Source organism: Trichechus manatus, unplaced genomic scaffold, assembly GCF_000243295.1.
Source record: "Trichechus manatus latirostris isolate Lorelei unplaced genomic scaffold, TriManLat1.0 scaffold00146, whole genome shotgun sequence".
Classification (NCBI taxonomy): Eukaryota; Metazoa; Chordata; class Mammalia; order Sirenia; family Trichechidae; genus Trichechus; species Trichechus manatus.
The window spans coordinates 6,658,047-6,682,509 of NW_004444082.1; the positions used below are offsets into that span (position 1 = coordinate 6,658,047).

Below are 24,463 nucleotides of genomic sequence, written 5' to 3' on the forward strand. Positions count from 1 at the left end.
AGTTTGGTAGAATTCTCCAGTGAAGCCAGGGTTTTATCTGATTTTTCCTCAAATAAATTGGTGTCTAGTGCTTTATCTTCAATCTCACTAATTCTGACTTTCAGTGCCTCAACTGAGGGTGTCTCTCTATGAATTCTTGTAGCTTGTTGAATTTGTCATTATGCTCTTGTACAACCTTCTTAAATTCCTCTGTTGCTTTGTCTGTGTGTTCTTTGGTTGGTCTGTGTTCTGCCTGATCTCCTTCCTGGTCTCTTAAAGAGCTCTGTATATTAATCTTTTGAGTTCTACCTCTGGTAATTCCAAGACCTTCTCTTCTTCTGGGAGGTTTTTTGGGTCTTTGTTTGGTCACTTGCTGAAGCCATCATGGTCTGCCTGTTTATGTGATTTGATATTCTGTTGTCTCCAAGCCATCAATAAGTTATTATATTTATGTTTGCTTACTGTGTCCTAGCTTCTTGTTTTGATATGCCCAAATAGGCTGGTTGTGTGGGCTACTTTGGTTATTGGTGTCTTTGAAGCTCTCACGTCCTGTCACCAGGTGGATAGAGCTGCTACTAGGTTTGTGATCCCAGGAGTCTGTTTACTTTTTTTGTGTGGATTCAGCTCAGGTGTCCAGGTCATCGGTCACCAAGTGTGTGGTGAAGGCTCTCCCCTACAGTCCTAGATGGGCAGGGCTACGTAGGGGTGACTGGAGCAGGCACAGGTATTTGGCTGCAGTAGGGGTTTATGTGCTGAGCAAGGTAGGGGGCTGATGGCTGCCCCTGAGTGCCTGGGTAGAAGGTGTGTCCTTGTTCCCTAGAGCATGTAGGTGGGTGGGTTTTGCAGCCATACTTTGGGCACCCAGCGCTGTTGGCTATAAGGACTGGGAGGCATCACTTATTCCGGACCCCTTTCTTGGGTGGCTAGGTGGAGTGGGTAGAGCCACCAGTCCTCAGCCCGATATGGGTAGGTGAGGAACCTGCTTAATGGGTAGGGCGGTGTCAAATGTCACAAGTCTGCCACTTTCCGTTAGCTGTTGCAGTTGAAAATAGGCTTCAGATGTGTACCCTGTTGTACTATGCTAATAAGGGCCTACGCTGTTGAAATGGGCCTACACATGTCTATGCAGGGGTGAAAGGCATTCAAAGTCCATGGACCCCTTATGCATGTGCCTAAGCAAAGGGGCTGTGCCTGCTCTGAGGTCCTGGCTTAGGGGAGCTGGCAGATTATTTTTTCCTGTTTGTTAATTTGTTCCTCTCCTAAACCAGGAGAATGGCTCAAGGTGTGAGATGGGTCCCACTTCTGGCCCAGGGGGCCCAGCAATCACTGAAGCCGGATCAGGACCAGTGCAGAGCAGGGAGGGGGCAGGTGAATGGGAGAGAGGTACTTACCAGAGCAGGGGAGGGTTTTTTGATCCCACATGGTAGGTTAGATACTTGCACTTGACTTCTACAGATTGTGTCTCTTTTCCCTTGTTCCAGAGCCTTGTGCAGACTATCGGCCACTTGGTTTCTCCCCATGTGGAAAACAGGTCCTGAGCACTACTGCTTATCTCAGCCTGCGCGTGCTGGCCTATCCAGCCTGCAGGGTGCCGGCCAGGTCAGGTCTGGCAAATCCTTGCTGCTTCTGAACTGTCTTTCCCTCTGCCTGCCGCTCAGTCTGAGTCCTCAACTTTGCCTTTGATGTTCAGGGCTCCTAGATTGTCATATATAATCGATCCACAGGTCTTTGTTGTAAGAGGGACCACAGGAAACATCTGACTACTCCGCCATCTTGGCCCCACCCCTTGCCCATAACATTTTTAAAGCACTTTCTGGCATAGCAGTGTTCCAGGCTTATTTTGTGGCTGGCCTGGTTCCTTTTAATGGTTAATAACAGTAAAGGCCAAGATCTAGGCACTAGGTGTGGTCATTGCTCCTGAAGTGTCTTACTTCTTGGCCTTTTCAGCAGACAGAGCTAGGAAAATATGCATGTATGTACACATATACATAACAACACATACAAATATACATACCTACATACATATACAAATACACACACTTGTGTACATAAATATGAATATATACATACCTATTTTAGATATCATGACTTCATCTTGATTCCTGAAATCCCAGGCCACATCCACAGGGTTTCTTGCCTTCCTGTATTACAGACTGTATGTTCCTTTTTCCTCGGAAAGTCCTGACTTTCAGTAAGAGTATCAACACATTTCTTCATTTTCTTAATCCTGTAATACATCTACAGTTGTTTGGGGTTTGTCTGTAATTAGAGAATCCCTTCTGAATGTCAATCTTTAATTTATCTGTAGTTAACTTCATCAAATGGCTCTTATGTAATGATAAATAGAAACAGCTATTAAGCTGTATCTCCTTTATTCCTTAAGAGTCCTGCCAGTTTTAGGATAAGCCATTCTAGCTTTTGTGAGAAATGTACATCCCACCTGTGATAACTCATATAATTCTGTTTAATTCATATATAATTTGATATTCTATTATAAGGAATACTGTTGCTTTAAACTCTATAACTAAGCCGAAGTCTAAAAAAAAACCAGTTACTAAGGCGACTGGACTAGGAGTTAATTCATCAGTCATTATATGCAGATTAATCTGCCTATCAGAGTTAGAAAGGAGGTAGGTTTGTTTGATTTTCCTTTTGGAATTAGTGGAAGATAGAGTGGTGAGATATTTTTTAATCTAGAAGGCACCTTTGCATTCCTCCTGGAAGGAGCATGGCTTTGAAATCAGACAAAGGAACAAATCCCCACTCCACAACTCCCTGGCCCGTGTGACCTTCAGACCCATGGTCTTATCTGCAAGATACCGGTAATAATGTCCCTGCTGTAGGATGCTGTGATCAAATAGATGATGAAAATAAAGCACCTTTCATTGTCTTTTTAAAGATTAAGGTGAAGGGTGACTTACAGAGGTTATAATAAATTTCTCTGGGAAAGGAAACTATTTTATTTTTCTTTGATTTTAGAACTAGCTGACCACACAGTGTGCTCCTACTGGGACCTCGGCAGAGTTCTACGAGAGAACTTGACAGCGCTCACTGGATTGCACACCTCTCCTTCTCTAAAGAACAGTGGGCGTCTAGTGGACTCTGACTCATGGCAACCCATGTGTGTCAGAGTAGAACTGTGCTCCATAAGGTTTTCAATACTGATTTTTCAGAAGGAGATTGCCAGGACTTTCTCCTGAGATGTCTCTGAGTAGACTCCAGCCTCTAACCCTTCAATTTGTACCACCCAAGGTCTCATCTCCCTTTCCGCTGGACTGTTACACTGCTTGAGATGAGGGACAGTGTCTTCTTCGTCCTTGTCGTCTGAAGGCCCAGGACTTACCAGATATATAGGAGACATTTAAAAAAATGCCTTATGATGAATGAAAAATGGACTGCTTTAGAAAACATCCTTCGGGGATTGGTGGCGCAGTGATAAAGAGCTCGGCCTCTAACCAAAATGTCAGCAGTTTGAATCCACGAGCCGCTCCTTGGATACCCTATGGGTTAGTTCCACTCTGTCCTATAGGGTTGCTATGAGTTGGAATAGACTCCACTGCAACTGGTTGTTTGGTTTTTGGAAAGCATCCTTAGAACCTCCACCTTTCTTCAGGCTCTACATTGCCACCTGCTGGCAAGAAAATGTACTTGCAGTAAATGTTTCTCAGATCAATATAGTTTCACTTAACTATAATCAGAAGAGTCAGAACAAATATCCTGAAACCACAAATGTGTGTTGTCACCCCCAAAAAGATTTATGTCTTCTGCCATAGTTATGCTGAAGATTCCACATGTGTATTTCTATAATACAACCAGCATGCTCCTTAGAAGCGAGGATGGCGAGACTTCAATTCACTTACTTTGGACACATGATCAGGAAAGACCAATCACTCTAGAAAAGGACATCATGTTTGGTAAAGCAGAAGGTCAATGAAAACAAGGTAAACCCTCAGTGAGGTGGGTTGACACAATAGCAGCAGCAGTGGATGCCAACCTACCAAGGATTGTGAAGCTGGCACAGGACCAGGCAACATTTCTTTCTGTTATACATGGGGTCATCATGAGTCGGCGCCCACTTGACAGCAGTCAACAACTGTACATATCATTGCCTTTATGTCCTCAGCTAACAACTAGTGCTTTGCTCAGCCTCATATAGGTAGGTCCTAGCAAATCTTTGTTGAATAGACTCTAGTTCATTGTGTGTCTGCCTAGTAGAAAGTCAAGAGTTCCTTGGGGACACTGACATGCTGCCTCCTATGAAGGACAAATGAATATGCATTTCTCAAATTAATTTTGAATGATAAGAATAATTATGCATTTATTGGAAGCTTACTACTTGCCAGGCACTATGATAAGATGAATTGATTCATGTAATTCTCACCACTGCCCTGTATGGTGAATGCCGTTATCCTCACCAACTTACAGGGAAGTAAACTGAGAGTAACATAGCAGAAAAGGGATTTAAACCCAGGCCCTCAACACCCATGCTCTAGCCACCATACTACACACTTCATGTGAGAGGCTGTACCTTAGAGAGATTTCCATACCCAGAGTGTGTATTTCCTGTGACTAATCACTGGTTCACTCTACCTCTGAGGGTGCACTCGCACTGTTTGTCCATCTTCCTACTATGCAGTTCCAGTTCTCTTTTCTGTGCTTTTACTTACGCAATTTTTCCTCAACTGAGATGTGCTGCTTCTTCCCCCTGTCCTGACCCCACCATTCTTCAAGACACACCTCAGATCCCTTCTCCTGATGAAACTTTTCCCAGTTCCTTGGACCCTCATATATCCCTTTAATCCCCACCCCAGTGTTCAGCCCCTGGTTACACACATACTGCTATACCTTACCCTCTGGATGACTGGAGTATATTAGTCTCATTTTTCCAACTGCTCAAGAATGTAAGAATTTGGTATCATTTTTATCTTTTTTGTAATGACATCTCTATAAATGATGGCCTATGGGTTGAAATAGACATGTGTTCAATTATATGAATCTATGTTGTGTCAAGGGGGCATTCGTGGTTCATTGATAGAATTCTCGCCTTCCTTGCAGGAGACACGGGTTCAATTCCTGGTCATTGCACCTCATGTGCAGCCACCAACTGTCTGTCAGTGGAGGCTTGGGTGTTGCTAGGATGCTAAATAGGTTCAGACTAAGATAGGCTAGGAAAAAAGACCTGGTGATCTACTTCTGAAAATCAGCCAATGAAAACCCTGTGGAACACAATGGTTCAATCCACAACTGTTCATGAGGATGGCACAGGACCAGACACATTTCTTCCACTGTGCACGGAGTCACCATGAGTCTGGAAGAGTGGGGGACAACTCGAAGGCAACTAAGAACAACAAAAATATTGTGTGAACATTGCATTCTATTGACTGTCTTTCTTTACAGTGTATTGTTACATGATTTTCTTAAAATAAGAAAATAGTCATGAGGCAGGCAGGCATTACTGAAGTTCAACACTGAATCTCTGTTTTAAGAATAGGATTCTTGCTACTACACCTCTTGCAACTCTAGTATCCCACAAAATCATCTCACTGATATCAGGAAAACATTTTTAAGCATTTAAAATGCATATAACATTGCTTGTCTTTCTCTTTGCTCCAAATCAAGAGACTCTGTGGAGTCTGATTCAGTTTATAAGAAAATATGTTGGTGAATTTAGTTATTTGGGCACCAGAAGACTCATGTAGAACCACCTTGTCTTAGGCTGGGTTCTCTAGGGAAGCAAAACCAGTGAAGGATATATATATATATACACGGAAAGAGAGATTTATCTCAAGGAAATGGCTCACACAGTTGTAGAAGCTGGCAAGTCCTAAGTCAGTGAGGCAGGTGTCAGGCTGGAGGCTTCTCCTGATTCACATAGCTGCAGGGGCTGACGAACCCCAGATCAGCAAGAATACAGCAGGCCACTGGCTCAAGTCCCAAGAACTGGAGGTCAGATGATGATGAGCCACATGCAGGATCCAGAGCAAGCAAAAGCCAGTGAGATTTGCCAGAACGTCCATATATATATTAGATGCAGGCCTCACCCCCAAGGAAATTCCCCTTGCAACTGTTGGCTGATCACATCAGATCACATCATGGAAGTGATTACATTATATCACAAAATGGAGGATAACTACATCATTATCCATTGCTGGTGCTGCCCAGTTGATTCCCATAGCAACCTTATAAGACACAGGAGAACTACCCCATACAGTTTCCAAGGAGCAGCTGGTGGTTTCAAACTGCCAACCTTTTGGTTAGCAGCCATATCAGTCAACCTCTGCACCACCAGAGCTCCTACATCATTACATAACTGCTAAATGACATCATTACATAACTGCCAAACTACATCATTACACAACAGCCAAACCATTGAGAATCATGGTCCAGTTGACACACAACCTTAATCATCACAGTCTACCCCTTATCAACTTGGCACCTGCACCAAAAATAAAAAAAAAAAAATCCTGTTGCCATCGAGTTGATTCCAACTCATAGAGACCCTACAGAACAGAGTAGAACTGCCCCAAAGGGTTTCCAGGGAGCATCTAGTGGATTCGAACTGCGAACCTTTTGGTTACCAACTAAGCACTTAACAACTGCACCACCAGGGCACTTGTACACATCTCCTTAAACCATACACAATCTCCAAATAAAGACAGTTGCAAAGGCATACTTGCACCTAACGTAATACAACTAATATGCATACAACAGAAAATACACTAGCCCTGTTTACATCTTATATTTTATAAGAAAACAAAAATATTTGATGCACACATACAAGGAAGAAATACTTATAACAATCACATTCCTCATTTCTGCAACTGGTCACATGGTTGTAGCTGGTATTTAGAAATACCTTCTTCAGCCACCCATTCCATATTCCCTTTACCTTCAGTAAGCAACTCAGCTGGCTGTAGTTCTTTGCCTGGTGGGGTGACCCAAACCTTCATTTCTAAACAGTATGGGCCATTAGTAGCCATGTCAGAACTGGGTTGCTGTAGTTTTCCATTGACTTTAATCATAGGGCTTGGTAGTTCATATTCCAGAAATACTTTTCTTTACCATTACGAAACATCAATCTGATTTCCCCTTGGTAATAAGGATCAGTCACACCAGCCAATACATTAACTCCCTTCTTTGCCTATTGATCCAGAGGCATGAGGAAACCAAAGTGGCCAAGTGGCATTCTTAACTTCAAGTTCAGTGGAATCAGTGTTGTCTCTCCTGGTGGGAGCATTCTTCCCTTTGGAAATAAGGCCTCTAGACCTTCAGAGCATTGGAGCGAAGGGACAGGAAGCAAAAATTTTTCGAGTGGTCACTAGGGATAACAGTGAGTGGTGCCACTCCCATTTCCACTCATTGATTCCTGGACCCATGAATACTGAGTATGGGAGAAACAGCACCATATATTGGATGCTGGTATAGAGCATAGACAGCCTCCTGGAGAACATTGCCCCAACCCTGCAAGGTATTGCTACCTAGCTGGCATAATTGTGTCTTTAGAAGGCCATTCTATCGTTCTGTCAAGCCAGCTGCTTCAGGATGATGGTGAACATGGTAAGACCAGTGAATTCCATGAGCATGGGCCCACTGCCATACTTCATTTGCTGTGAAGTGAGTCCCTTGATCCAAGGCAATGCTGTGTGGGATACCATGACGGTGGATAAGGCATTCTGTAAGTCCACGGATGGTAGTTTTGGTAGAAGTATTGCATGCAGGGAAGGCAAATCTATACCTAGAGTGTCTATTCCAGTAAGAAAATGCTGCCCTTTCCATGATGGAAGTGGTCCAGTGTAATCGATCTGCCAAAAGGTTGCTAGCTGATCACCTTGAGGAATGGTGCCATATCAGGGACTCAGTGTTGGTCTCTGCTGCTTGCAGATCCGGCACTCAGCAGTGGCTGTAGCTAAGTCAGCCTTGGTGAGTGGAAGTCTATGTTGCTGAGCCCATGCATAACCTCCATCCCTGCCACCATGGCCACTTTTTTCATGAGCCCATTGGGCAATGATGGGAATAGCTGGGGAAAGGGGATGACTGGTTTCCACAGAACACATCATCCTATCCACTTGATTGTTAAAATCCTCCTCTGCTGAGGTCACCCTTTGGTGAGCATTCACGTGATACACAAATATGTCCACTTTTTTGGCCCATTCAGAGAGATCTATCCACATACCTCTTCCCCATACCTCCTTGTCTCCAATTTTCCAATTATGTTCCTTCCAAGTTCCTGACCATCCAACCAAACCATTGGCCACAGCCCATGAATCAGTATACAGTCACACATCTGGCCATTTCTCCTTCCAACAAAAGTGAACAAGTAGGTGCACTGCTCGAAGTTCTGCCCATTGGGAGGATTTCCCTTTACCACTGTCCTTCAGGGAGGTCCCAGAAAAGGGCTGTGGTGCTGCTGCTGTGGTGGGTCTGTAAACTTTCAAGTGGTGCCTGCATATAGTGCAGAACCATGTGTAAACCAGGCACAAGTTTTCTCTTCCTCAGTCATCTGATCATAAGGAATTCCCCATGAGGCCATAGGTGTAGACTGGGAATGGAAGGTAATGTGACAGGAGTGGAGACCGTGGGCATTTGTGCCACTTCCTCACGCAACTTACTTGTGCCTTCAGGTCCTGTTTGGGCCCGATCTTGTATGTACCACTTCCATTTAATGATGGAGTGCTGCTGTGCATGTCTGACTTTATGACTCTGTAGGTCAGACAACACCCAGTTTGTGATGGGCAGCTTAGGCCACATGGTGGCTTGGTGACCCATGGTTAAATGTTCAGTCTCTACTACAGCCAAGTAACAAGCCAAATGTTGTTTCTCAAAAGGAGAGTCATTATCTGCAGAGGATGGCAGGGCTTTGCTGCAAAATCCTAATGGTCTGCACTGTGATTCACCAATAGGGGCCTGCCAAAGACTCCAAACAGCATCTGTATCTGCCACTGACACTTCAAGCACCATTGGATCAGCCAGATCATATGGCTTAAGTGGCAGAGTGGCTTGCACAGCAGCCTGAACCTATTGCAGAGCCTTCTCTTGTTCTAGGCCTCACTCAAAACCAGCAGCTTTTCAAGTCACTTGATAAATAGGCCAGAGTGGCACACTCAAATGATGGATATATTGCCTCCAATATCCAAAGAGGCCCACCAGGTGATGTGCCTCCTTTTTAGTTCACTTTAGAAGGAATATCTTGACATGCCCCACACCAGTGGACCCCTAGCAATTTCACTGAGGTAGAAGGTACCTGAATGTGTATGGGATTAATTTCCCACACTCTAGCACACAAATGTTTTACCAATAAGTCCAGAATCATTGACACTTCTTCCTTACTAGGTCCAATCAGCATAATGTCATCAAAGTAATGGATCACTGTGACATCTTGTGGAAGGGAAAGGCGATGAAGGCCCCTGTGGACTAAATTATGACATAGGGCTGGAGAGTTGATATACACTTAAGGTAGGACAGTGAAGGTGTATTGCCAGCCTTGCCAGCTGAAAGCAAACTGCTTCTGGTGTTCCTTCATAACCAGAATTGACAAAAAGGCATTGGCAAGATCAATAGCTGCATACTAGGTACCGGGAGATGTATTAAGTTGCTCAAGCAATAAATTACATCTGGAACAGCAGCTGCAGTTGCTTATGTTTATGATAATCTACTGTCATTCTCCAAGATCCATGTTTTTTGCACAGACCAAGTAGGCGAGTTGAATGAGGATGTGGTGGTAATCACCACCCCTGAATCCTTCAAGTCCTTGATGGTGGCAGTAATCTCTGGAATCCCTCCGGGAATGCACTATTGCTTTTAGTTTACTATTTTCCTAGGTAAGAGCAGTTCTAATGGCTTCCACTTGGCTTTTCCTACCATAATAACCGTTTACTTCACTTGTCAGGGATCCAGTGTGGAGGTTTTTCCAGTTGCTGAGTATATCTATTCCAATTATGCATTCTGGAACTGGGGCAATCACTACAGGATGGGTTTGGGGACCCATTGGACCCACTGTTAGATGAGCCTAAGCTAAGACTCCATTAGTAGCCTGACCTCCATACACCCCCACTCTGACTGGTGGGCCACAGTGATGTTTTGGGTCTCCTGGAATTAGTGTCAGTTTAGAGCCAGTATCCAGTAATCCCCCAAAATTCTGATTATTTCCTTTTCCCCAGTGAACAGTCACTCTTGTAAAAGGCCGTAGATCCATTTAGGGAAGGCTGGGAGAAATATCAACAGTATAAATTTTTGGTAGTCTAGTGAGGTCTTTCCTCAAGGGGACCTGGCCTCCGCTTCATTCAAGGGACTGTGGGTCTGTTAACTGGCTCATATCTGGGAATTGATTGAAGGGCCACGTCTTAGTTATCTGGTGATGCTATAACAGAAATACCACAAGTGGATGGCTTTATCAAACAGCAATTTATTCTCACACAGTCTAGGAGGAGAGAAGTCCGAATTCAGGGCACCAGCTTACGGGGAAGGTTTTCTCTCTCTGTCAGTTCTAGGGGAAAGTTCTTGTCATCGATCTTCCCCTGGTCTAGGAGCTTCTCAGTGCAGGGACCCTGGTTCCAAATGACATGCTCTGCTCCCAGAGCTTGTTTCTTGGTAATGTGAGGTCCCTATCTCTCTGCTCCCATCTTTCTCCTTTTATCTCTTGTAAGATAAAAGGTGATGCAGGCCACACCCCAGGGAAACTCCCTTTACACTGGATCAGGGATGTGACCTGAATAAGGGTGTTGCATCCCACCCTAATCTTCTGTAACATAACCTAATCTTGCCTCATTAACCACAGGCAGAGATTAGGATTTACAACACATAGGAAAATTACATCAAATCACAAAATGGAGGACAACCACAGAATACTGGGAATCATGGCCTACCCAAGTTGTCACATATTTTGGGGGGACACCATTCAATTCATGACAGGCTATGACTCTCTATTCTGGCTATTTGAGTTAGACTGCTGTTCACTTGACCTAGAACTCTTATGCTTGTTCAGATCAAGCAAATATTTAGTATATTTCCCTTCTGTTTCACTCCTAGGGACACCATGACTAAGTAGCCAGCACCATAAGTCCATATGAGTCAGACTATTCTGATTACTGCTTTGACTCTGCTGTTCATTAGAGTAACCAGGCCTACCTTTGTCGATTGAGTGCCACCACTTGGCCCCTCCTACCACAGGGTCCAATCAGCCCCATTGTATTTAGGTGTCTTAATTCAATTATGGAAATTCCTACTGTCAAATCTGACATACATAAAATAGCAATCACAGCAGTCTTCAAGGACGCTGGGCCTCCCTTCACAAATTTGTTCACCATTGTGGTAAAAGATGTGTCCTCTGGGCGCTCATGTACGGGTCTGTGGGTCTAACCTGATAAACCCACTCTAGCATCCCAATCCCTAAGCCTTTGGATACCTTTTAGAGTATACCAAGGCAGGTCTTGTACTTCAACTTGATTTAGCGTAGGCCACCGCGTAATCCGTAACTTCAGCGAACTAACCAAATAAACTGTTAGTTCTTTTCTTAACCTCTTGAGCGGAAACACTGAATGAAGAATCTGTGCTTAGTGGGCCCATATCAATAAACTCAGACTGATCCAATATTATGTTCCTTGCACCATTATCCCACACCCTTTATAACCATTCCTACATATTATTTCCCAGGTTTCTGTTTGTCCATATTAGAAAAGTCAAGCAGTTCTTTTGAAGCATAGCATACCTCCTTCTGGGTCACACTTTGCACTTCACCTTTTGGGGTTCTCCTGGACTTAAGTCTAATTATAGGTCTAGAAGCAGAAATGGTTGGTGGGGATGTGTTCTGAGAACATTCAGGCAATGCCCCAGGCAATGACTCAGATGCTGCCCCAGACAATAATACCTCAGGCAAAGGCTCTTCAGACACAGCTTGGTTAATTTCATCAGATGGTGGTGGAGGGGCTAATGATTTTACTGAAGAGGGTAGCTTAGCAAACAAAGATGGGGTAATATCTTCAGATGGGAGTAAGAGGGCTGGTTCTGTTGGTAGGAGTGATTCAACAGGATTTAGGGGCTCCACTTCCTGATTATCTGCCCATATGTACCCATCTCAAGTTTCGGGAACCCATTTCTTCCCAGTCAGTGTCCTCACTTTAACTTCAGACAGCATTCAAGGTTGGGAATCCAGTTCACATGGTAATTCAGCTACTCTTATGATAAGACTCTGAGTTTGGTTTTTGGCAATATCAGCTCTGTTACAAGAAATAAGGCTTTCAGGGCACAAGTGGCAACTTTGAGGTCATTTATGCAGTGCTTGAGCTGTGACTCTGAAGCCCTGAGCTCATCTCTTTCTTTCACCGTGTTGTCTAATGAAAGTAAGATCAACCAACCAGCTTCCTTATACTTCTGACAAAATTGTAGAAAAGTATCAAACATGCGATCACACAGAGCCTCGCCTCTTACCAATACTTGATTTACTGGTGGCGATATTTTGTGTATTTCTATTGCCACCTGACACCATGGATTAGCAGTGCCATCTTTACTACTGGAAGCAGAGTCATCAACATTTTTAAGACTAACCAGACTTGAGAACCAGTTTAGAAAACTCATCCTTACTATATATATATAAAGGGAGCCCTGGTGGCCCATTGGTTAAGAGCTACGGTGAGCTATGGCTGCTAACCAAAAAGTTGGCAGTTTGAATCTACCAGCTGCTCCTTGGAAACTCTATGGGGCAGTTCTACTCTTGACAGCAACAGTTATATATACATAAAGAGAAAGAGATTTATCTCAAGGAAATGGCTCATACCTTTGTAGAAGTTGGCAAGTTCCAAGTCCATGGGTCAGGTGTCAGGCTGGAGGCTTCTCCTGACTCACATAGCGGCAGAGGCTGACGAACCCAAGATCAGCAGGTCAGATGGCAGGCTGCTGGCTCACAAGCTGCAAAGCCAATGAATCCCAAGATTAGCAGGCAACATGGCTGGCCACTGGCTCTAGTCCCAAGAACCGGAGGTCAGATGATGATAAGCCAGATGCAGGATCCAGGGCAAGCAAAAGTCAGCGAGCTTTGTCAGAACATCCATATATATTGATGCAGACCACACCCTGAGTAAACTCCCCTTACATCTGATTGGCTTGATTACATCAGATCACATCATGGAGTTGATTACCTTATATCACAAAATGGAGAATAACTATCTCATTATGTAACTGCCAAATTATATCATTACATAACTGCCAAACCACTGAGAATCATGGCCCAGCCATGGTAACATAACACCTTAACCATCACACACCCATAAGTGCTGAAACTATTTTTTACCATAAAATATTCCTTAAGATTTAAGGAATTATGCATGGTAAATTTGTTTGCAATTTTTAATTTTTTTTTCATCTGATGTTTGATAATTAGTAAAGAAATACATTTCTTTGACACCACATTTGAAACTTCACTTTGAAACTTCACATCAGTAATAAAACATAAACAGTTAAACAACATGTACTTGAATATTTGCTACAGTCCAATATTTTGCTAGGCTATTTGAGGTTAAAAGGAGGGCAGCGGTGGTTTAATGGTAGAATTCTCACCTTCCCTGCAGGAGACTCGGGTTGGATTCCCAGCAAATTCACCACATATGCAGACGTAACCTGTCTGTCATTGGAGGAGTGCATGTTGCTAGGATGTTGAACAGGTTTCAGTGGAGCTTCCAGACTAAAATGGACTATTTTCTGGTTCTGATCTACCTCTGAAAATCAGCCAGTGAAAACCCTGTGGATCACAACAGTCCAGTCATCCCGATCATCGGGATGACACAGGACCAAGCATTGTTTAGTTCTGTTGTACGTGGGGTCACCATGAGTCAAGGCCAACCTGACCACTGTTAACAACCACATTTGAGGTTAAAAAGCAGAATTACATAGGTAGGGATGCTAATTTCACTGTCGCAAATGTGGCCTCCTCCTTGTCCTTTAACCTCTTATTTGATCTCTGGTTTTTAAATGTCTTAAATGCAGTTTTGACGTGTGCAGTTTCTACTGCTATACACTGACAATTCAGAGACCTGCCTTTGCCAACCATCTCTGCCTCATAACCTGACCCAGTCTGATGGCCTTCACATATTTTTTTAACTGTAATACATTCAGTGGCATCACTAGGGGCGCGCGGGGGCTGCATAATGCACCAGGTGACACTGTCAGAGGGGGTGACACCAAAATGACTGTCTATAAAATTTTGTGCAGTGTTTCAATAGAAATTTTTTTTTGTAAAACTATCCCTGTAGTTAATCATAGCAACAAAATACAGTTTCGTAAGCCCAGCTTACATGTATCAATATACCTACAAATCTAATTTACTTTTGAACCTTCTGATGTGCTCCAGTCAGAGCTGTCATTATTACCCAATTACAGTGACGCTTCAAATCATAGGGTTTTGTCTGCCTGCACTACAAGCACACGATGTTGTTTTCATTGCTACTAGTGTTTTTATAGTTGCTGATTTTGTCAAAATTTCTGCTGTTTTACCTACAATATTGTGGTGATTAGCATGGGGGGATGACACCATGAGTTACCGCACTGTGTGATACCAGTTCTAGTGATGCCACTGAATACATCGGTGGTTTCATTCTGTTTGCAGATTTCACCTGTTCTGCTTTATGGCTCTTTATATTTTTGTTATTACTGTTTTTTAAACGTATTTGGTAGCAAATTTTAATATAATAATTAAGCTCTTATCAGTGACACTGAGTGGAGCATTCTAATGGGAATATTTCAGTCCTCGGTTTGGGGCATAAGGTGGAGTCAGAGACACTTAATCACCTTTCCTCTTGATCTGCTGTCAGGCTGGTGTTGAGAGCTGTCAGTTAATCAAGACAGCATCACTGTCCTTTATGGAAGGCACTTCTGAAAGCTCTGTAGTATTACTTTGGTTGAAGGAGTATTTCATGGATTGAACTGCATCCCGCCAAAATACGTGTCAACTTGGCTAGGCCACGATTCCCAGTTTTGTGTGGTTGTTCTTCATTTTGTGATCTGATTATCCTCTATTTTATGTGTTGTAAATCTGGAACTGTGTGTTAATGACACAGGATTAGGTTATGTTAATGAGGATTAGGTTATCTTTTTTACGTTAATGAGGCAGGATTAGGGCGGGATGCATCGTTATTGCTTACGTCACACCTTTTATCTTACAAGAGCTAAAAGGAGAAAGAAGCGAGCAAAGAGGGAGGGACTTCCTACACCAAGAGCCAGAAGCGGAGCATGTTCTCTGGATCTGGGGTCTCTGTGCTGAGAACCTCCCAGACCCAGGGGAAGATTGATGCCAAGACACATGGAGATCTCCAAGGAACGCTGGGTCCACAGATGTTGAAGGAGACAAGGACCTTCCCCCAAAGCTGACAGAGACAGAGACAGAAAGCCTTCCCCTAGAGCTGGCACCCTGAATTCAGACTTCTAGCCTCCTAAACTGTGAGAGAATAAATTTCTGTTTGTTAAAGCCATCCACTTGTGGTATTTCTGTTACAGCAGCACTAGATAACTAAGACAGAGTAGGTCCCTGGGTAGCACAAACGGTTTATGCTCAATTACTAACCAAAAGATTGGTTGTTTGGATCCACCCAGCTGTGCTGCAGTGATTTACTTCTGTAAGATCACAGCCATTGAAAACCCTATGGAGTGAAACTCTAGTGTGAAACTTAACGGGGTTGCCATGAGTCAGAATCGAATCAACAGCATCAGGTTTGTTGGTTGGTTGAAAGCATAAGACAAAAGGAGATAATTTATTTCAGTAAATTCTAAAATATTTAATTGCAGAGTATTGTGTACAAAAAGGGGAAATTAAAAAACTTTTCCTGCCTTTTTTAAAAAAATGGGAAACATTTACCACAGTATTTTTAACGTGTGTTGTAATTAGGTCATGGAGTGGTTTCTGCTGCTGAAAATAGAAAATAATCTACAGAGATTATTTCTATGAGGCACTGAGAAGGATAAAAGATAAAACAAAAGCAAGCTGTCTAAAGTGGCAGGAACTGAAGTAAGAGCTGAAATATGAAGCTGAGGACTGTTTCAGAGCCCAGACTAGAAAAAGGCCAAATGATTGGCTTAAAAAAAAAAAGTCTGTGCTCCTACCTGACAATAGACTAAGTAAACACTAGCCTTGCATTTTTCCTAAGAAAAGCGCTGCTGTGTTTTTGAGTGCTTAGCAGTGGTTTTGGAGCACACTATGGGTATGCAGTGCAGGTATTGGAGCCAGACTTCCAGGGCTCCAGATTCACCACTCACTGGCCCCTCTAAGCTTCTGTAAAATCATGGTAACAATAGCTCCTATCTAACATGGGTATTGTAAATACTAAATAAACTATTCCGTGTAAAGGATTTAGCATCGTGTCAGTAATTGCTCAATAACTAGAAGCTATTTCACATTACATACGTTGTCATTATATTATTGGTATATTAATTCGTTGTTGTTAGGTGCCGTTGAATTGGCTCAGACTCATAGCAACCCCATGTACAACAGAACAAAACCTGCCTGGTCCTGCATCGTCCTCATGATCGTTGTTATGCATGAGCCCATTGTTTCAGCCACTGTGTCAGACCATCTTGTTGAGGGTCTTCCTCTTTTTCGCTGACCCTCTACTTTACCAAGCATGATGTCCTTCTCCAGGGACTGGTCCCTCCTAATAACATGTCCAAAGTATGTAAGATGAAGTCTCACCATCCTGGCTTCTAAGGAGCTGTACTTCTTCCAAGACAGATTTGTTCCTTCTTTTGGCAGTCCATGGTATATTCAGTATTCTTCACCAACACCATAATTCAAAAGCATCAATTCATCTTCGGTCTTCCTTATTCATTGTTCAGTTTTCACATGCATATGAGGCAACTGAGAATATCATGGCTCGGATCTGGTGTACCTTAGTCCTCAAAGTGACATCTTTGCTTTATTAATTTACTGGGTGTATTATGGTATGTTTTTCATCATATCTGTTTATTTAATCCTTCTTAAATTCCAAATATAAAAAATCACCTTTAACCCTAATTGCATGATCTGAAAAGTGGAAATCTTCTGCTCTATTTTTACAATAACTGAGTATCAGTGTGACTTCTGGGGTCTAACATCATTCTCCCTTTATAAGTTTTCATGGGATTTGTTCTGTCCTCTTTTCTTCCCCCTAACAAATTATAGAAATCTTGGCATAAAAATTTTTGACAAATTCTTATAAATATCCCACTACACTGCTTTTTTTAATATCCTTTTCTTGCCTTCTGACTGCCCATTAGCCAGAGTGCAGGCTGGGTTGACATTGCCATGTGTGAGTATATGTGTTAGCACATTCACGAGGCGTGAGATGTGATAACTGTGCTAAACAGTCTTCCACAATGCTACAAATTTTAAGCTAGCTCAGAATAGAGTGACAATGTATGTTTGCTTCTGCCTATATCAAAAGAGTAATTTATTGCTTTTGTTTTTAAAAAGTATTTGCATTTTCAAAATAGCACTAAATGGGACAAATATTTTATGAACCTAAAACTTGATTATGAGATTCCCTTCATGAGGCAGGATGCATCTTTGGCTTTCTGGAGTTCATTCACCCATTCGACAAACATTCACAGACCACCTTCTGCGCCGCAGGCTCTGAACTGGGCACAGGTGTGGGTTCAGAGGGCAGACTCAGCCCAGGCCTTAAGGAGCCCACAATCCAGTGATGTTTGGACAGAGCAGTAAGCAAACTATTACTTCATGAGTGATGGGTAAGATGGTGGGGTGCACTGCAGCTGTCAGGGCACTGGGAAGGGGTGCCCAACCCCAACTGTGGAAGGAGTGGGCGTCAGCTTGGGGCTGGAAAGGTCATTAGGAGCTAAGCAAGTGAGGAGGGGACCAGGTGTGTCCTAGAGAGAGGAGCAGCATGTATTGCTCACCAGGCTGGATCTAGGGTATTCAGGGAACTGCAAGTAGTTGAGCGCCAGGTTATGGGGGAGCTGGAAAGAGGAGAGACCTGAGAGCTGAAGCAAGGAGGTTTACAGTCACCCAGTCTTGAAGGACCATGACGGGGGATATGTAGATGGTGGAGATGGTGAAGTGACAGGATTTGTTGAGTCACTGTGGCAACACTGTGGGGGTTGGGGGGGGGGGACACTGCCAATGTGCGGGTTAGAAGTCATGAGCTTAGGCCAGAGGGAGGCAGGCAGGTGGAAAGGACAGGACAGATACTTAGGAATAGACCCAACAGGGCACATAACTGGGTTTGGGAGAGAAAACATAGTTTTCTGGTTTGAACATTGGGGCCCTGTTTAACAGAGAGAGCGGGCCGGTTGAAGGTGGGGGAGTGGAGGGTGAGCTCAGCCCGGTGCAAGCTGTGTGTGGCAGCAGTGGGGTGGACAGGAGAGTGAGCTGGGCTGGAGGTGTGAAGTGCACGTAATAAAGCTGTGAGTACAGGAGTTCCCACTGGAAAAGCTGTGCTGGGAAGAAAGGCTGTGTGGAACTGGAGGGCCGGAGACCCACTAGCCAGAGAGGGAACAGACAGTTGGGGAAGGCTGTGGGAGCCAGAGAACAGAATCTCAGCGAGGGGGCAGGCCCTCTCCACAGAGGTCAGGTAGGTCAAGACCACAGCTCCCTGACAGACCTAGCCGCTGGGAGAGGATTGGCCGTGTTCGGTTTGGGTCCGAGCCAGGCTGTCTGGTGGAGATGTCAACAGGAGCTTGGGAAATGCAGGCCAGTGCTGCTGACCTTTTCCTTCTCGGCTGCATGGGAGATGGCCAGCGTTGAAGCGTTTGTTTGCGGCAGGAAAAGAAGGCAGTAGAAAAGGGGAGGTTGAAGACTGACGGGATAACTAGAGGAGGCAGGAGAGGGGCAGCCGCGGGCCGCCAGAGACCACTTCCCTAGCGCAGGTGGAGGGACAGTTGGCCGTGGGAAAGTGTTTTGGAGAAGGGAGTTCCTGGGGCTGTGGGGTCTCTGGGAAGGCCAAAGCTGGGCCATATACAGAACGCGAGGAAAGAGGCAGGGGGTTCGAGGAGAGCAGAGGGATTCGAACGAAAACAGCACTGGGCGGAATGCCAGCACACAATGGCGGGCGGTGCAGAGTGTTCGCAGAGCGCAGAGACCGCTAACTTGTGCAATCCACATGAAAGAGCGACTTTCTCCACTGCTCAGCGTCCACGTCTTCGGCATCGTCCTCTTTGTTCTCCTCGGGATTCCAGCAGGGGGAAATCAAAGTGCCTGGCAAAGACGGCCCGCGCCGTCCACCGGTCTAGGGCTGGTGGTGGCCGTCACAGGGCGAGAGGCCGCCCAGTAGTAACGACTGGGGACAGGTGCCAACCTGTTGCTCCTGCGGCCGTCCACCAAAATGCCACGTTCGAGGCCACAGTACCTTCTAGAAAGAAACGGAGCTGTTCAGAAAACTGCAAAGGGAAAGCGGGGGCGGGAGGTGAAAACCGGAGGCTAAGGGAGGCGGCAGCGTGGGCGAGCTGGAATCTTCAAGAAAATTACTAGAACAAAGGCTGAGTGACTGGCGAACCTCTTAGAGATCCTCCTCCCTTATAGAATATGCATGACCCGCGCGCGCCCTCACCTGTCGTTGCTGAGGCGGCCGCGAGGCACAGGCCGAGGCAGCGGCGGGAGCGCAGCGGACGCTTGCAGCACCCGAGTCAGTGCCATCGCCCGGGCCAGCCAGGGCCGGACAGGCGCGCGGAGCGGGCAGCGGTCCGGCGGTAGGGACGTGCGGGGGGCTCCCTGGGTGCTCCAGTTCGCAGCCGGAGGAGGCGGTGCCGAGTTGGGCTGTGGGCGGTGCCGGGCATGCGTGGGCGCGCGGGGTGGGCGAGAGCGCGCGGGGCGGCGGGAGAAGCGCGGGCGAGGAGGGAGCAGCCGCCCGCCTTCTCCGCAGAGCTGGGCGCGCTTGTCCGCGTCTCCATCGCTGTACCGTATCTGTAACGGTCCAGCAGATTTATAAAATTCTCCTTCCGAAGCGTTTTCCCTGGGCATCTGCCTTCCACTCCGTGGTCAGGAGTTTGCGGCGGGAAGGGGAGGGCGGGGAGAGGACACCTGCGGCGATCCAAAAGCGCCCAGAGACCGGAGCATCTCTTTCAGCAGCAAGGAGAGGAGCCGCCGCGGGGACCCACACATCTCCACCGATCTGTTGCACTTTGTACGAATTCCTAACTGTGGCTGACGTCCGAGCGGGCAGATATGGGGTGTTTGGGCAACAGCAAGACAGCAGAAGACCAGGGTGTCGATGAAAAGGAGCGGCGGGAGGCCAACAAAAAGATTGAGAAGCAGCTGCAGAAAGAGCGACTCGCTTATAAAGCGACCCACCGACTGCTGCTGCTGGGTAAGGCGGGGGTGCAGACCGGCCCCGCGCCCAGAACGCAGCACGGGCACCTGGGGCGCAGCGCTGATACCCGGAGCGGGACCGGGACCTGGGAGAGGCGGGGCGGGGAGGGACAGCTCGGACCCGACCGCGGCAACCAGGGGCAAGTTCCCCAAACCAAGAGTTAGCTCTGATAGCGTATGTACAGTGTGTCTACAGCCCTGAATCGGGGTAGGATAACTGCTCGGTTTGGGTTGCCAGCGAGAGATGGCGACAGTATGGAGATACAGATTGCAGCGTTCTTTCTGTTTGTTTGCAGGGGCCGGTGAGTCTGGGAAAAGCACTATCGTCAAACAAATGAGGATTCTGCATGTCAACGGATTTAATCCAGAGTAAGGAATGCTGTGTTGGTTTTGCTTCCGAACTGCATACAAACTTTGTGACTTTTCTCCACATTCTTTCCAGGAGGGCTTTCTCCAAACAGTTAATTTCACAATTCAGTAGACCTTTAAGGGGGTGGGGGGAGTTACTGTTGAATTTGGTATATTTAGATAGATTCTCTTTTGGTGGTGTCTAGTTCCCCCCCAAAAAAAAACAACACTTGTTTAACAAAATATGGTTTGTTAGGTATACCTGGGGTATTGGTCCTGCTCTGAGCACACATTTCCAATATCTCAACATACTTTTTCCTATAATATCATTTGTTTGCATCTATTTCGATTCATAACTATCAGCATATGGATAGATTCAAATAAAATATATTTGCAAGTGTTACTATATAGTTGTTTTTATAGGCAATATTCAAAACAGTTTCACTATGTTTATGTGTAAACTGTGGTTGTTTAAAACTATAGACTATAATGTGTGCATTCAACTTTTTTAAGCTGTGCTCAAAATAAAGCCTGTGAAAATGTGCTTTGGAAATAAATGAGTACAATTAGAAAAGGCAGTGTCCTCCTCTGCCAGATAAAAACTCTGTAGATGTTGACATGGGGGTTGTGCTGACCTCCTGTGAAGCCAGTGTGGTCCGTTCCTGCAGCTGGAGATGTAGGATCCCGCTCAATGGATTCAAGGCCATGCTAAAGGCAAATTAGTAACGATTCTTTTTTAATACAGGGAAAAGAAACAGAAAATTCTGGACATCCGGAAAAATGTTAAAGATGCTATTGTGGTAAGAACTTTTGTTTTTAATATTTGTTTACTAAAAAGGTTAAGTAGTTTGTGCTGTAAAACTGTTCAGACAGAAATTGCATATTTTAGATTATCGTACACACCATACCCATTGCCGTCGAGTCGATTCTGACTCATAGCGACCCTATAGGACAGAACAGAACTGCCCCATAGGGTTTCCAAGGAGCACCTGGTGGATTTGAACTGCCGACCTCTTGGTTAGCAGCCGTAGCTCTTAACCATTACGCCACCAGGGTTTCCAGATCGTCATACATAGAGCCTAAATATTATCTAAATACCTATTTTCTTTTTATTCCATTTTAGACAATCGTTTCGGCAATGAGTACTATAATACCCCCTGTTCCGCTGGCCAATCCCGAGAACCAGTTCCGATCAGACTATATCAAGAGCATAGCCCCTATCACTGACTTTGAATATTCCCAGGTAAGTAAATCCTTATTTTAAATGGTGAAAAATGGAACCTTTTCTAATGACGTTGCTTACTGGAAATCAGTGCTAATACTAATTTATTATTAACTTTCCTTGAAATCTAGCTTTCTAAATACTTAAGAGAAATGCTTCTTCTCATGCCAAAGTATTTTCTCTTGTTAAAAATACTAAAAGCAATAGGATTGTAAGAAATGCTTTTATGAATGTATTGGTGAAGTTGGTAAACAGGAAGACGGCATACCTTTAAGATATGAGAGTACTTTAAGATATGTGAGAGTACTTTTTCCTATATTGTCTTCAAATTAACAGTTTCTCAGATGACAAAAGAATAAAAACTACATGAGTAGAGAAGAATATCTATGTTGTGTAATTGCCTCCATGGGAATAATACGAAGAACGGAATTCGGTTTATTCATGCCATACACACCTTTCAGTCAAATAAGAAGAGAATGCATGCTGTAAATAGTAACATGGACCCCTTTTTAATGTTTATTCTATGGTGATAAAATGCAGTTTTATTCACACCTGTATTGTTTAGGGCCGTTTTCCTAAGCACTTAGATGTCAGTACTGCTTATGCAAAAAGAATATATGTGTATATGTTTTCTCTTGAGTAGTGGATTTTTTTTTCAAATATTGTTATGTAGTAACTTGATAAAGCATGTTTCAAAGGAAAATATATTTTTAAATTTCTTAGAAAATTATTTTTGTTACAGTTGTGCCAGAAGAGTATATTTGTATGCATGTATGTGTGCACCCGTCATTGTCATTATTTCAGGGTTGTTATTGCCTTGCACGGTGGCTTTCGGATGTTTTCCATTCTCACACTCCTCTCTTTGAAGGAAAGTTGTTGTGCAAACAGGCAGACACCGTCCCTTCTCCAACCAAAGGGCAGTCGCCAGCTGCTCACCCTCCCCTCTCTGCAGCAGCCCAGGGTAGTCCAGTGGGTCTACTTTGGGATGATGGATAAAGAATTACTCTTTACAGAAAGCTTTCATTCTCATCCTCTACTGCGGTTTTGCTTCTGATATGCATTCCAGTACAGCTAGAATTTCTAATTTCTGGAATATCTGAAAAGGAGGGGTAGCAAGCTACCTGGAAGAGGGGCCCAGGCATCTGGCTTGACACGATGCTGCCCCAGTGGGTGAACTGTTTTTACTAAACTGTGTTGGAGCCCTGGTGGTACAGGGGTTAAGAGCTTGGCTGCTAATCAAAAGATCGGCGGTTTGAATCCACCAGCTTCTCCTTGAAAACCCTATGGGGCAGTTCTACTCTTTCCTGTAGGGTCGTTACAAACCGGGATCAACTCAGCGGCAGTGGGTTCAGTTGTGGGTTTTTGTTTTTGTTTGTGGTGTTTAACTGAAGTGATTTGGAGGGGGGTAGAGAGATCACTTGGAGGCCAGGGAAGTGAAGATGGGCAAAGCAATGCTCACACCACACCCTAAAGTCTCTACAACAGAGCTGTAGGGAGTCCTCCAGTACTATGTAATATTTTACATATTGGAGAAGTCGCCCAAAACTGCAGAGCCCTAATGGAAACCAGAAATGGCAGCCCCATTCAATTTCATAAGTGGACATTTATACAATATGTATCTGAGCTCGAGAATGTGTCCTGTTATGTTCGCCCAAAAATCATCATAAAACATCTCACGTATGGTTCTGATTTAGGAAAGGTTATTCTTAGCATACAGTGAGAAATTAGAATTAGGATGTATTAATTTAGTCCCATAGGAACCCTGGTGGTACAGTGGTTAAGTGCTCGACTGCTAACCAAAAGGTCCATGGTTCAAACCCACCAGCTGCTCTGCAGGAGAAAGATGTGACAGTCTTCTTCTGTAAAGATTTACAGCCTTGAAAAGCCTATGGGGCAGTTTTACTATGTCCTGTAGGGCTGCTATGAGTCGGAACCAACTCAACGGCAACTTTTTTTTTTTAAAATTAGTCCCATCTCGTCTTCTGTTCATGACAGATTCACAGGAGATAAGGAATCCCATATTCAATCCAAAATTCTCAAACAATAGGTGACTCCCATGAGTTTATTACCTAAGGAATCTAAAACACCTACTTTGTGGCAGTGGTTTTTGAGCTTAATCATGAATTTGAAAAAAAAAAACTCAAGAAACCATTTCCTTTGGATGCACGTATTTTCATAGATACGTTAAGGTTACTTAAAAATGATTATCAGAAACTACAATTAATTATCAGTAAAATAAAAGAAAGTTGGGGGACCAGCAGATACAAATATGACAATAATGCTTTTTCAGAGAGAATACTTTAGTTTTCTTGGTATTTTTTAAACCTAACAATCTACTGTCTTACGTACCTATGTTCATGTACAATGAGGACGCGTCTCATTTGTCACACAGCCTAGAGTTATGTAAATAAGAAACTTAATGTCTAAATGTAATCTTCGTTCTGAAATGCTATTTCTTACTTTAATATGCACACAGTTTTCAGTGACATTTATCCTATGGTGTGCTGAAATATTCTTGTTACTTATATTCTTAGATGATATCATATTATTATATCATTATATAAGATTGTTGTTGTTAGTTGCTGTCAAGTCAGTTCTGACTTAGGGCGACCCCGTGTGTGCAGGGTAGAACTGCT

At 44.2% G+C, this 24,463-nt stretch overlaps 1 protein-coding gene across 1 annotated transcript in view; it reads left to right on the forward strand.

Annotated features, from left to right (window-relative positions):
• Positions 1–20,050: 20,050 nt before the first annotated feature.
• The window catches only part of GNAL (G protein subunit alpha L), a 129,524-nt gene continuing 125,111 nt past the window's right edge, over positions 20,051–24,463 (forward strand). Inside the window, exons 1-4 of the mRNA XM_004385795.2 lie at positions 20,051–20,255; positions 20,554–20,626; positions 21,351–21,405; positions 21,729–21,848. Of these exons, the coding sequence (XP_004385852.1) occupies positions 20,114–20,255; positions 20,554–20,626; positions 21,351–21,405; positions 21,729–21,848 (390 nt within the window). The 5' untranslated portion in view covers positions 20,051–20,113. The remainder of the gene's footprint in view (positions 20,256–20,553; positions 20,627–21,350; positions 21,406–21,728; positions 21,849–24,463) is intronic.